Source organism: Trachemys scripta, chromosome 22, assembly GCF_013100865.1.
Source record: "Trachemys scripta elegans isolate TJP31775 chromosome 22, CAS_Tse_1.0, whole genome shotgun sequence".
Classification (NCBI taxonomy): Eukaryota; Metazoa; Chordata; order Testudines; family Emydidae; genus Trachemys; species Trachemys scripta.
Window position 1 is genome coordinate 334,076 of NC_048319.1, and position 14,208 is coordinate 348,283.

The window sequence follows — 14,208 nt, forward strand, 5'->3', positions numbered from 1 at the left end:
GAGCCCCTCCCCATCGCCCCATAAGGCTCGGGGGAGGGGCTTGCACATGGCGTCACTTCCGCTCACCTGGCTCCGCCTCCGTCCTGGCCGTGAGGAGCCGGAACGGGCCCCCTGAGTCCGCGTTTGCGCAGAGCAGCGTATCCTCGCGGGAGCGAACCCGGGGCGCCACACGCCTCTGCCCGCGCTAGGCCAGGCGGGTCCGTGCCCGGGGCAGAGCGACCCCCTCCTCGCCGGGCCAGTGTGGTGGAGGGGCGTGAGGCTTGGCGGGGACGCGCGGTGTCGTTGGCGGGAGGCAGCACCAGTACCGAGGTAACGGACTCGGGGGTGGGTGAGGCCCCGCTTGGGAGGAGGAGGAGGACGGTAATGTCGTTTATTGGACCCACCTCTGTCAGCGGGACTGCTTCTCTCTCCCCCCCAGAAGTGGGTCCCGTGAAAGCCATTCCCTCCCCCTCCTTGGCTGTCTCAGAGCCTGGACCCGGACTCTGCTGCAGGCACAGGGGCAGAGGGGCGGGGCGGGGCGGGGCTGGCCCACCCCAGCTTGAAGTGGTTTCCATCGGATACAGGGTTTATCATTTGGTTTAAGGGCTCTCTGCGCACGCACCCACACACATTGGTGGTTGGTGCTAAGCTAAAGAGAAACTTGGCTTTGAGTTCAGCTCCTGAGGTAGTCATTACCTCTCGCCCAGCAGCCTCTCTCACACGTAGACACACAAGAGCAGCAGAACCATCCAGGCATGCAGTAACTACTACAATAATTCTCGGACCACCCTTTTCTTCTCTAACAATTCAAACATGGCTATTGCAACTTAAAAACTCCGCTGTAGTTCTGAAAGATCCCCTCTTAAACCAGCTGTCAAGTCACCCTGAGCACACACTAGCTGTAAAATAATAAAGGGCTAGAGAGGATATTGGTACAATTTCAGAAGAGGGAAGTGACTTAACTAACGGATTCCAGCTTCTCCCTAGTATTAACTTAGGTAGAACTTCCACATACCTAACTTGCTCATGAATTGTGACAGAAACTCAGAAGCAGTCTACATTAGCAAGTGTGTGATGGATTGGTTAGTCAGGGTCAGTGCGGTTCTATAGGTTGTCAGAGGAGTCACCTTGCCTCCATTTAATAATGGTGACAGAGCTTTTTTGCATTATTTTTGTGAATAACCTAAAAAACAGATGCTAATAACCATGCACTGGAGATGTGCTCTCTAGTGTCTAATGCATATTATTAATAAAGATCAGGAAGGCTCAGAAAAGCATTTATCCAAAAGGCAGATCTGACCAAATCCCACTCTTTACTCTAAACTGCCCTATGTCTGCAATAGAGCATGCCTGTCCTTGGAGCAAGGTACACATGTATATTTTGCCACTTGGCAATGGTCACATTGTGGGAATGCAGAGATTACTGTCTATGATGCAATTTGCCAGCGCTATTGTTTCTCTGTACTCCCCTCTGCCTCCTGCCAGATGTTAGGTTCTAAACTCTTTAGAGGGAAGGAGTGTGTTTTTGTTCTGTGTACAGGACCTAGTATATGACTAGAGCTCCTAGATACTAGCAGATAAAACCAATAGTGTGGGGGGCAGGGAGCATAAGAGGCACCTTTCCCCTTAAGCTAGTATAGTTACAAAGAAAGCACTTCATTTAGGCAAAAGCACAAGAACTTGTTTACGTGAAGTAAAAAGTGTACAGAACAATAAAGCTGACTAGTTTTTTTTTTTTTAGTTTTGTCATTTTTTTCTCATGGAATAGGTGGACAGGAGTCTTGGGACCTCCTCTGTATCTGAGGTGTAAGCTGTGTGGGACTGAAGGCCTGAGTCCAGCACTCCCAGGGCATCACTTTCTTGGTAACAGAATTTTTCCACTTGCAATCTGTGGTAAACAAATGAGGTATCCCTCTCCTTCAGGCTTCAGCTGTTCAGAGTGAGGTGAGGGCAGCTCACTGTGTACACCACTGTTTCCTTCCCTGCAAACGGAAAAAAATCAAGACCTCATTTCACATCTTGTGATTTCTTGTCAAACTCCTACATTTCCAAAACATGTTTTTTAATGTGAGACACACCCACCTCCCTCTTCCCCTCTCACCAATTTTAAAATTCAGGGGAAAATAGCTAACTCTCCATCCATCTATCCAACATTTAAATGAGCACTGAATTTAGTACTAGTGAAAGACATTACAACCCAGAGTCCTAGGAAATGAACTCCACAAAACAGCATAGGAAGCAGTTTCCTCGCTTACACAATTCATTCATGAACTGGAGAGGTCATCTGTAGGACAATACAGGTAACAGACTATTACTAATTCAGATAATTGGCCTTCCAACTATACTGTCAAGAAAGATGCCAGCTGGGACACTTGTTTAAAAGTTGCTAGAATAGGACCAACTAATTTTATAGTTAGCATCTCATGGGTGTTCACTCAAAATCCATGCACACCAGATTTGGACCAGGGAGCGAGAACAGCATAAAGATACTGTCAGTCCTCCATGCTAGCCACTCTTGATGCTTCAGTAGTGCTTAAACTTATAGATAGGGATGGTTATAGATGGGATTGCTTTGATACAAGGCATAATTACTTTCATGAGGGGATCTCCTTATAAGTGAAGGGAGAAACAGTTTTGTTTTGTTTTTTAAATTAGATTTGCAGTGACACTGGTAGTCAGTGGCAAGATTAACACCTACTCAGGTGGGATAATGACATTCCTGAAAAGTTTGAGGTAGTAGCATTAGCAAGAGTAATTGTTATGTCTGGCTTTTTCCTTAAGTGCATTGAGCACAAAAGGAAAATACTAATAGCCTGCTGGGAACCTCCTCTCTAACCCATGACATAACTATTACAATGAAGCAGCAGCCATCTTGTTAAGGCCACTGTTTCCATACAGTCTTCCTCCTAGACTATACCCCCCCCCCCAATACCGATAAAACTCCTCTTTGTGCTTGTTAAAAATCTACAACAATTTAAGGAAAATGATTACGTGATGCTGCTCAAACACTCAAAGTGTTTATAGTACACGAAGGCTAATTAAACATAGAATGCGAGACACATTGAATGGTTCCCAGATAGGTAAATATCAATTGTTTGTACTGCTTATTTCTTCTATGCATCCTTTCAAAAATAAAGGAATTTAAGTAATCTCTCAGCACACCTAATATATAGGCACCCACACAGGAATGGGGCCACATCAGAACCTAGATTCTCATATGGGAGTGTTTCCATGCCACGGTGGAAGGAGATGTCTGTTCTACACTTGTTAGATTGTAAGTGTCAGGACAAGGACAGTGCATTTTGGAAAGCACCTAGAGAACAAGCAGCTAGCTAAGAAACAGTCCATGCAAAAATATGAAAATACACAACAGGTAAACATGTACAAGGTAAACTTCATTTGAACTGGTTTACAAAATTGACAAGACCACCTTGTAAACATCTTCAACATTTGCTGGAGTTGATAGAACGTCACTGTTTACACTAATAGAACATGCTGAAATATAAATGTCTTTGAACTCATTTCTGACCTTGGATTACTTCCAACTTGGTTGACCATCTAGTGTAGAACCGTGAAAACTAGTCACACAAAAGAGATTTAAAAGCACACAGTAATCAGTGGAATGTCTGGTCAGTTTGTACTGCTGTGGGCAAGAGCTGGGTCTGATACCTTAGACTCCTGCCCTACAAAATGGATGAAATTAAGATAATCACAGTGGTTAGTCAGCGTCTGGGCACTGTGGCAGGTTGCTTGCAAATGCCAGTGACAGTTTAGAGTACGATATTCCTCTATAGACCCCTGTAGTGCAGCCAGAATTTCAGAAGAAATAGAGTAAACAGGAAAGAAAATCATGGCCAAAAATTATGAGGTGGATCAGAGCCCAACCATTCCCTTCTGAGAGTAGCCCTAAATTCAGAGGCCCCAGGATGGGCAAGTTAATGACCAAGGTCTTTCAGGGAAAGAGGAAGAGAACAGACTCCCTTAGGTGCAGAAATTTTTGTTTGTTTGGGGGTTAGGGGGTGTTTTAGTGTGTAAATGTTCTAAATAAATAAATGTCAAGCATTTTCCAGGATCATCCTTTCCACCCATCCCACCCTTCCAAGACACAAGGTGATACCTTCCCCAGCTCCAAACAGCTTGGGTAGTCTATCACTGCAGAAGGGTAAAAATGGAAGTAAACTGAAAATATACTTGGAAACATTTTTATGGTGGCTGGTTTTTCCAGCTGAGAAGCCTTTCTAATTCTGAAGTCCTAGAGAAAAGGGAACAACTAGGCACTGAGGAAAGATTTTGAAATACCCATATACAGCAGGTTTCAATATTTCACAAGCCAGGCAAATCACAGAAACATTCAGTCTGAATGGGAAAGGTTAGATTTTAAAAGCTTTTCTCATTGTATTTCATGGAACAAGCCAATGCTCACCTCGTGAGTAACATCCATTATAAAAAGTAGATTTTGTTTGAGAATTAACAGCCTGATCCTGCTCTCACTAAAATCAGTGGGATTTTTACTAGGGACCTCAGTGGAAGCAGAATCCAGTCCTAATGGTGTATCTAATGTTACTGCAGTGGCAGTAATCCTGATTTTTTTTTTTTTTTTTTTTTTAAAGCACCAGCAGGACAGAAGCCCAATACCAGATACTGTAAAAGTAAATTGTTCCAATTGCTAATATAGTAACAGGAGCTGCACGTGTTTTGCCTAAATTGAATATAAAAACATTACTGAATCAGGCTGTGATCAGAGGTGAAATACAGACATTTTACAATTATTATTACTACATACAAAAGTGGACTGAAGAGAAAGCTGAACAATTAGCTCAACTTGTGAGGTATAGTAACAATAACTTGGAGGACTCTCTCCGAACCAAGCACATTCTCCCTGGCTTTAACCATAGTTAAAATTATCCAGTATATATTAGTAAATATTGCCAGCACACTTGGAAGACTAAGAAAAGCTAGACAGTACATCTTGTATGACTAACCACCTTTAACTGGTTTAGAAAGTGAACTAACAGGATGCAGGTTTAATCACACTGCTGGCAATATGTACTTAGCTTCAACTTGGCTTTTCTGAACTGACCAAACTTTGAAAGTAACCAGTTTAATTATAAATAATTCACAAACTTTTTTGTGCAAATTTTTTTTATTTCCACATTTATATCACAATGTGTCCACTTAAAGGACCAAATAGCAAAGTTGCTCCCTTCTGCATCCCAAGAACACAGAAGTCTAGTTACTGTACATTCACTAAGGCTCTTTGTTTTTGCAAATTGCGTTTATGATGGATATCCATAAGGCAAACAATATCTAAAGGAATGGTAACAAGTATATTTCCAGCATATAAACAGGCTTCCTTTTTCCCCTCACAGAACAGTTACAAACTTGTAGCACCCTCATTACTTTTGGATTCTAGAAAAGGTGAATTTTTCTAGAAGTTTGCAGGAAGGGAAAAGGAGAAAAATGATTTGGCTGGTGGTGGAAGAAAAAATGTTTAAAAAAACCCTAGTTTTTGCAGCATTTCTCAGAGACTGGATTTTAACTGAAACCAGACTAAAATATGTGGATGCCTATGGAATGTTGAGCTGAAGCCAGATCACCAACCTGCAGTGCAATACCTGCTGTTTAAAACCCAATCTTTGCACCACATAAACTTGAAAAGAACACAATCATGTTCAGAGATCTGATGCAATCAAAACTAGATTTTTTGCACATTGTCTCGGACATCTCACTGCCAAATAAACTCAAATTAAATCAAATAAATAGATGCATATTTTGTTAAGGTAATTTCTACAATTTTATCTGTACCTGCCTGTAATAAGATTCCGGCATTCACAAAGTGCTGGAAATCATCTTCACTTCTTGGGGACTAACACTTTTTTATAGCTGGCTTGCTATAGAGTTTTGAACTCAATTTATCAAACTTCGTATGCCTTCCTTTGCAATTTTGTTAGTAAACTGGTAGCAGCATTTCACAAAAGGAGAATTTAAAGGAAAGAGCTGTAAAGAACCAGCTCCTTCATACCCTCTGCTCGTTGGCCCTGTTTGTCCAGGCAGGAGGCTCTCTCCATGTTTAAGTGGCATAGTGTCTGCCATTTTTTCTAACTGCCGATGTGAGAGCATTTTAGCAAAACTGTACTCAGTCTAGGCAGACATAAGGCAGGATGTTCAATCTACCATCATCCCCATGTGGATCTAAAGATATGCACTGCGTCCAATTATACCAGTTACCCTGTGTATCATAACAGCCATTCACGCCTGGCCAGTGATGTTCACGTATTCTGTTGAGGTCATCACTTGTGACCTCTCTTGTGACCCCAGGCAAGTCTGTGGGTTTGCTGTTAGGAGCTAGAACATGAGTCTTTCTAGCTTCTCTTCTAGTGCTTTCCTCCTGCTTTAAATATTCAGACATGAAGTAGTGAGCTCCTGGGGTTTGTACTCCTGATGAAGACAGCAAGCTACTTTGTCGGTTTAAATACGATTGAATTATTTCATTTCTGGATAACTCTTTCCAGTTCGTTTGTTCAAAAGGACTTTGCAGGTTGGGTTTTTGCTCCTGCTTGTCTGTTTCTGTCCTGTGCTGTTCAGCGACTGCAGGGATTTCTGCCTGCAAAGAATCTTTTTGTGTTAAAGGTTTTATCTGTCCTGTCATGGGATCAAATGTGAGCTTTCTTTCTTTTAATCTCACAGGTTTCACACCCCCTTCTACAACCTGCCCATCCAAATTGACTGTATGGTCTCTGGGTCTGTACCTTTTCTTCTTCTTACTATCTGAACCTGAAGCAGCATCATCACTGTCCATTTTTGAGGTGTCTGGTGAAAAGCCAACATGTGACGTCAGAGATTCCCCAGGGTGCAAATTAGTTTTGCAGCTAGGAGATGTGTGCTGAAGTGTCCCTGCTGTGTGCCTGTACTGGCTTTCAGAAGATGCCTGCTCCTGCCAATGTTGAGATACCTCAGTTCCTGATTGCTGAGAAACCTCCAGTCTTTTTGCTGGCATTGGAGGTGTTGATGGTTGCATCAAGGAAGGGGGTGGTGGTGATGGCACCTGTGCAGTATCTAAGAACTGGGACCTTTGAGATGGACTAGGTATTGAACCCTTTGGTGAGTATGTGATATGCTGTCGAGCAAATGTGTCATGCCTAATATTCCCAGGATTAAACGAGGAACAGCGGGGACTCTTAGGTTGGTGCTGGCCTGTGGTTTCTTCCAATTTATCATGCTGCTGAAGCACTGCAGTCTTTAATAATGAGGAAGTGCTTGAAGGTTTTACAAGTCCTGGAGAACTGGTGTGAGGTTTTACAGCATTTACTGGGATCTTACTGTGTTTGTCGTTTTCACTATGTTCTGTCCTGCTGCTTTCAGGCCCTGTTTGCAGGTTTACATCTACAGGACTGGGGAAACTTTCAGGGCTCCCCGCAATCCCGTTAGTTGGTGGTGGTGAAGAGTTTTGTAATACTTCATGACTACCTTTGGAAACTTTAGAAGGAGGGGGGCCCTGATGCCCATCCCTATGTTCGCCTTTCCTTTTCCGATTTCCCAGTTTTTCTGTTTTCGGGGAGTTTAGCTTTTGGATATCATTCCTGCTTTTCAATTCATTGATGGGCTTTGATCCAGTTACTACAGCAGGTGGCACTTCTGGTTTACAGTTGTGTGCACCACCATTTGCTGATCCAGGTGGATTCGGCAATCCTCTTGGAACGGATTCATTCTGGGTTACAGGTTCTATCAGTTTTTGCCAATTCCGTAGCAATTTCTTGGCACGTTTGGCAAGTTCTTCATTGGACGTCTTCTTTCTTACGTCATTGATGAGTTTCCCTAATCTTGTTTCCTATAAAAAGTGAGAAGAGTTGTTTTACAAAAATTTAATTCTGAAAACATAGAACGTAAGTCAAATCATAAGATGCATTTTCACTTGTCAATGCATACTGTTCTGCCAAATATCACACCAAAAATTCACAAAGAATGTAGGAGCTAAATAATAATAATCCATTAGTCTTTTTGGAAGGGATTGATTCAGCTGACTCCATGCTCCACCATTCAGGGAACCTACTGAAGTTTGATTCTTCCTCTCTTCTCTTTCTCCACTGGCTGAAGTGCCATGGGAGCCATCTGGGGAGTGTGGTGGGGAAGGAGTCCCTCACTCAATATGAACCTCTTGCAGGTGACCAAGGAGCATGCTCAAGTTCTGGGGAAAGATGTGCGCAACCCCCAACCAGACAAGGTGTGTGTTCACCACCACAGGCATGTAGAAAGAGGGACAAGAAATCACAGACCCTTAGAGCTGATCATCACTCTTGGCTTATTGTCACATCCTACTCCACCCTCCAGAGTCAGATGGAATTTTCCCCAAGTGCTGGGGGAAGGATTTATGGGGCCAATTTAAATAAAGTTCTCGGGGTGCCTAAACATGGAAGTCGTAATCTGGTTGTTCCCTCAGTAAGCCCTTTTGTATAACCAGATCTCACAGAGGGCATTTGGCATAAGAATGCTTCAGAGTGAAAAGTGAATTGAACAATAAACCCAATGTGTACGAGTCAGTGTTCTCTAGCTATACAGTATTCTCATAGGGGGAACTAACCTCACAGCCAATCAGGGATTGGCACTGAATTGGGCATATTTCAAACTAATGTTATGGCTCTATAAAGTGATGTTATTCATGGTAGGTTATTAAAGAGAATTAGAATTTGAGCAAGAGAATAAGAAAGTGACCAGTCATAAGACATGGAAGTGATGCTGGCTGAATCAGACAAGGAATTAACCAGTGGCAAGTAGGGACTGTTCTGGTCCCTTATGTGAACAGAAATTGGATTGCACCGTACACCAATATAGTTGTTACTCTGCTGGTATATGATTCCAGAAAGACAACTCATTCCATCATGTAATGAGGTGCCAGAGGAAGCAGTAGGGGACCAATTACTATATCTTTGCCTTAAATTTGTAATCTTTGTGATTTATCTATGTTTTTGTGAAAGAGCTGGAATACATTAAAGGGAATTCAAAAGATATTGTACAGAAGCAATCTGTTTTCATATATAAGCATGTGTAGATTTTACATGTAAGGAGACATACCTCAAGTGCCTCTTTGGTTATGGGGTATTTCTCCAAGCTGGAGATCACTTCCAGCACTGCTACCATGTTATGGATCTGCAACAAGGAAGAGAAAGTCATTTAAATTTTCATGTATACATTTTAGTTCTCAAATAATGCCACATTTAAAACATGTTATGTTGTATAATTACAAGAACTGAGCCCAAAATTGCCACCACATCTCCTGGCTTTAGGGAGCTGCCTGTCTGCAATAAGAGGGAAAGGGACACTCCTACAGCCTACTTGGAAATTGAAGGAGTTGTTACAATCTTGCTCTTACGCAAAGCTAAATTCAACACACACTGTCAGATCACATTGCCAGCTGCAGTGCTTGATTTTAAGTGAATACCCATGATAGTACATACCTATTTTCATTCATAAAGATGTGAACAGTTTAAGCGCAACGTACATTCACTATACGTTAAAATAAGGTGAGATTGGCAAGTATAAAGAGAAAACTACCAGTTTCCACTCCTCCAGGTAAAATCCTGAATGAGCAGACTTGTGCTGTGTCCCAAGTGTCAGACTAATTCTGTCAGATCAACAAGGAAAGCAAATTCCAGAGCACGCCCATCAGTGCCCAAAGCACATCAGTGCCCAGAGTTCAAATCTAGGGTCTGTTAGCTAGGATGGCCACACTGGTCAACTGTCAGCATAGTACTATGGGAAAGAACCCAGGATCCAAACCACAGACAGCTTATTAGGGTTACATAATATTGTGTATATTCAACAGATTAAATGTTAAATTAAAATATTTAATCTTGTTCAGTCTATTAATGCACTGTACTTTTGAGAATCACTCAAATTGCTCACATGATGGCACGTAACAAATGCTCGACTGGCCCAATATTTTATAGCATTCTTGAAAAAAGTCTGCTGTAAAGCCAGACTGGTGAAAGCTATGTTCTTGATTGACAAATACAGTACCACCATATGCAATAGGGGTTAAACCCTGACATTCATATCTGTCCCTGTATCCCAAACTCAGTGAAAATGAAAGTTTTACAATACTTTTTCTCCCCCACGAAGCCATAGCTTTAAGGGTTTCACGAAAACATGGGGCTTAACCTGCAGTTGAGCATTACTACTACTGAAGCGTTATGCCGTGTGTTTAGTGCTGTAAGAAACAGGAAGAGAGAAAATCCCTGCTCCAACAAACTTACAACATAAACAGAGAAAACAAGACAAAGGCAGGAGATGCCCCAGAGGATTGTTCAGTCTGTGCTCAGATAGGTGGCTTACCATGTAAAGGAATCTGTTCCATCAAAGGCTATCATCACAGGCATTCTGCCTACTGTTTACCACAGAGAAAACTAGAAGCTGACAAAGAGTTCCAGTTTGAAGTCAGAGTCTTGTGCACAGAAAAACAACAGAACCAATATAAATGGTTTTCATGGAGCCACAACGCGTGTCTAACCTGAATTGTGGGATTAATGATCAGGGCCAGTCTTAAATACAGCCCCGATCCAGAATCAGCCGTAGTTCACGGAGTCTGTTGATTCCAGTGGAGTCTATCCAGCACAAGCTGAGCAAGCAACCTCCATCCCATTATACCAGTACATCTCCGGGGTGGGTCCCCATCTACCTCTTCATCAGTAGGGCTGGGGGTGAGGGGGTGTGTGTGCTAAGGAGTCTGCTTGATGCTAGGATGCCCCCAACAGCATCCTTGACTGAACAGAAGATGAAAGGAACTCTGCCTTATTTCCTCCCCCTTCCAGAAACACAGGATTCCATAAATTGTAATGCTGGCCCTGTCAACGATAGATGTTTCAGCTAAAGGCAGCCAAGTCCAAAGTACTGTTACTTTTCCTACAGTCTAGACAAGAAACTCCCAAACCACAGCCCATTGAGCACATGCTGATATGGAGAGCGGTCTGGTCATATGGTGCTGCCTCTCCTTGCTGAGAAAGCCATAACAGCTGGGAGGAAAGGTAAAATGAAGAGCAAGAGTAGTCAATCTGATTAACTCTTTCCAAGAAGAATACTCAAGACAAGTAAAAATAAATATATACTTTCCTATAACTTTTCCTGTAAGGAATTAATGTTGCTGCCATAGGAATATTATGCAATTAAATGGGAATTAAGCTGGGACCCAAAAAATCTGAGCATTAAAATTTTATGAAAGAGCTTGGGAACCGCTGGTTTGGAAAGACTTTTCTAACAGCAACAGTGAAAACATAATTTCAGAGTTATTTCTAAGCATCACTTCACTGAATGTGTTAGTTATACCAGAGAGATACCTGTGTAAAACAGTAACTTCTTCGGTGTGCTTCGTCAATGAATTTTCTATAAAAGAATATTTTGAGAAAAATCTACATAAGTGTGACTCATTTCCACAGAGGAGTAGATCCTGAGCAAAGTCTAAAAACCTCAACATAAACCACAGTAAAAGTTTAAAACCAGAAAGAGAAGCAAGAAACAGTATGCCCACTAGGTGTCCTCCAATTGTCACAGCGAGTAACAAATCTCTGCTTTATGAGTTCTAAGCCCAGTCTCAAACACTTGCTATTCTCAGCACCAATAATTCCAAAGCTATGCTACCTTACATATAGGATAGCAAGGAGTTATTCTACAAATTTATATCAAATTAACACACTTGGTGCCATGTTTTCAAATGGCCTCAGTGCACCTTCATCTGTGCATATGCAGCTTTATACATACACATCACATCTGTACGCAAAACAATTTGTGGACACACTTAGCGTAAGTGAGATTGAAATGCTCAGGTGACAGTGTTCACAAACAAATGCACCACAAAATCAATAATATACTTGAGATACATCAATGATATTTTCATCCTCTGGACAGACTAAAACTTCCTCAGATTTCTACCACAACTTCAACAGCCACTACCCATCTATTAGACTCACTCGAGAACACTCGCACACTAGCATTAACTTCCTGGACACCCTGATCAACTTCAACAATGGAACCTTACAGACAACTATACACAAGAAACCCACAGATGGACACATCTATCTTCACAGATCCAGTAACCATCCCAAACATACCAAGAAATCTGCTATATAGAGCCTTCACTTAGACACCACAGAATATGCTCTGAGGAGAGTCTGGGATACACACCTTAAACACACTTAAAACCGCCTTCGCCAAACAAGGACACTCCACCAGAGAAGTAGATCACAATATGGAATGGGCCACCCAAATGCCCGGAGAGAACCTGCTTCAATACAGAAATAAAAACCCCTCTGACTGCACATCCCTAAATGTCACCTACCACCCCACATTGGAACTCATACAGGGTAACAAACAAACCAAGAGATTACTAACATGTAACTGGTGATTCTTTGAGATGTGTGGTCCCTATTCTGTATTCCATTGAGGGTTTATGCATGCACACCATGCTCCCGGAGTTGGAGAATTTGAAAGTAGTGTCTGTTGGTCTGAGCATGTGCCTTAGCTCACCTCATGCTTCCGCTCAAGGTGACAAAGGACAGGACAGATGACCATATCTCCAGTTCCTTCTCCACTGCAAATCAGACAGATCCATAGCAAAGGGGAAGGAGGGCAGGAAATGGAATACTCGTGGACTTTGAAATGGCAAAACCCACCACCTTCAAGGATAGAAGGTAGTCCGGGAGAAGGGGGATCCCCACTGATTCCATTAAAACTCCCTTTTGTTGGGCCCAGGAAGTGAAGCATTTCCACTTAGCCTGGTAACAGTGTTTAGTGGATTCTTTCCTGCTGCTGGAGAGGATATTTTTCAGCTGTGCAAGACAAGACAGGCCCATTCTAAAGCTAATGCCCATCCAAATACCATGCTCTGAGGTAGAGGACCTGTGGATTGGGATGTCTAATCTCACTGTTGAACTATGTCAGCAGGTTGGAGAAGGTAAAGATAAGATTTGGTGGATGGGTTAACATATGAAGGAGACTGGGAAACCAGATTTGTCTGGGCCATGACCATCACTCTGTCTCATCGGATCTCGTGGAGTACTCAAGGAGGAGCAGTAGAGGAGGAAAGGCATAGTTGATTTGGTCGGACCCGGAGAGTGGTGACAGAGACCTCCCCGGAGTGGGGTGTAGTGCATTTGAGATTTATATGGGAGGCAGAGGTGTGTGGTCAGGTGACTATATCTTGAACTACTGACTTGTGGAGTGCCCATTTCTGGTCAGTCACAAAATGTCTGCTGAGTGAATCAGTGAGCACATTCTGTGTCCCTGGAAGGTAAGCTGCAGACAGGAGGATCTGGTGAGTGGTGCACTAATTCCAGAGATTGACTGCTTTTGTGCATAAAGCTGTCGATCTCGTGCTCCCGTTTGTTGAAGTAAATGGCAGTGGTGTTCTCTCATGTCAGACATGATGAGACCGGATGAATGGGAGAAAGGATTGACATGGTTTCATTACAGCTCAGAGTTCCTGGATATTGATGTGCATCCTGGATTCTAAAGACAACCATGTTCCCTGTGACATGTAATCGTCCACGTACTCACCCATGTGCACTCCCCAGCCTACGAGGGATGCATCAATGATCATCTTGTCTGAAGATGAAGGAAGGGAACCTCTCTGCATACATGATGTGGGTCTGTCCACCACTGAAAGTCCTCACCAGGGTACCGTCCACCTATCAGCATTAGGTCCATGATGTGACATTTTGGCAAGTAAACCATCTGGAGCACATCTGGAGGCAGTAAAGGTGGAGCCGAGCAAAGGTCGTCACCTATGTACACTAAGCCATTTGGCCAAGGAAGGATAGGCAAGTCCTGGCTGGTACGTGAACGCTCCTTACTGCTGTCAAGATTTCTGGCATACAGCTTCATGAGCCACAGGATTAAGGGGTACACTGGGTCTCCCAGGATCACTATGGGCATTTCCACACCCCCTATTGGAATCTTCTGGTCTGGAAAGAAAGTACCCGCTTGCAGCTTTCTATACAGGTCCGTGTTCCTGAAGATGCGTGCATCATGCACCTTCCCTGACCACCCCACGTTGATATCTGTGAAACGACCCCAGAGATTCACCAGTGCCTGGAGTACCATAGAGAAAAGAGAGTGTTACCTTTTCCGTAACTGTTCTTCGAAATATGTTGCTCATGTCCATTCCATATTAGGTGTGTGTGTTCCCCACATGCACTGGTGCCGGAAGTTTTTCCCCCCAGCAGTATCCGTAGGGGACCAGCT

The 14,208-nt window shown here is 43.0% G+C and overlaps 1 protein-coding gene and 1 long non-coding RNA gene across 6 annotated transcripts in view; one reads left to right on the top strand and one right to left on the bottom strand.

Moving 5' to 3' along the window:
• Nucleotides 1-66: 66 nt before the first annotated feature.
• Nucleotides 67-14,208, top strand: part of LOC117868838 — a 36,912-nt gene continuing 22,770 nt past the window's right edge. The window contains exons 1-2 of one of the 3 annotated variants that reach the window (XR_004643725.1): nt 67-309; nt 1,721-1,842. This is a non-coding gene — a long non-coding RNA (uncharacterized LOC117868838). The remainder of the gene's footprint in view (nt 310-1,720; nt 1,843-14,208) is intronic. The other 2 variants (XR_004643724.1, XR_004643723.1) reach the window with 2 other exon arrangements.
• The window catches only part of MED26 (mediator complex subunit 26), a 47,052-nt gene continuing 34,668 nt past the window's right edge, over nt 1,825-14,208 (bottom strand). The window contains exons 2-4 of one of the 3 annotated variants that reach the window (XR_004643722.1): nt 9,049-9,123; nt 5,785-7,807; nt 1,825-1,961 (exon numbers count right to left, since the gene is read on the bottom strand). Coding sequence is in view for 2 of the 3 variants with exons in the window: in XM_034755153.1 (XP_034611044.1) it covers nt 6,116-7,807; nt 9,049-9,123 (1,767 nt within the window). In the remaining variant the exon portion in view is untranslated. Of the gene's footprint in view, nt 1,962-3,353; nt 7,808-9,048; nt 9,124-14,208 lie in introns of those variants that run through there. The other 2 variants (XM_034755154.1, XM_034755153.1) reach the window with 2 other exon arrangements.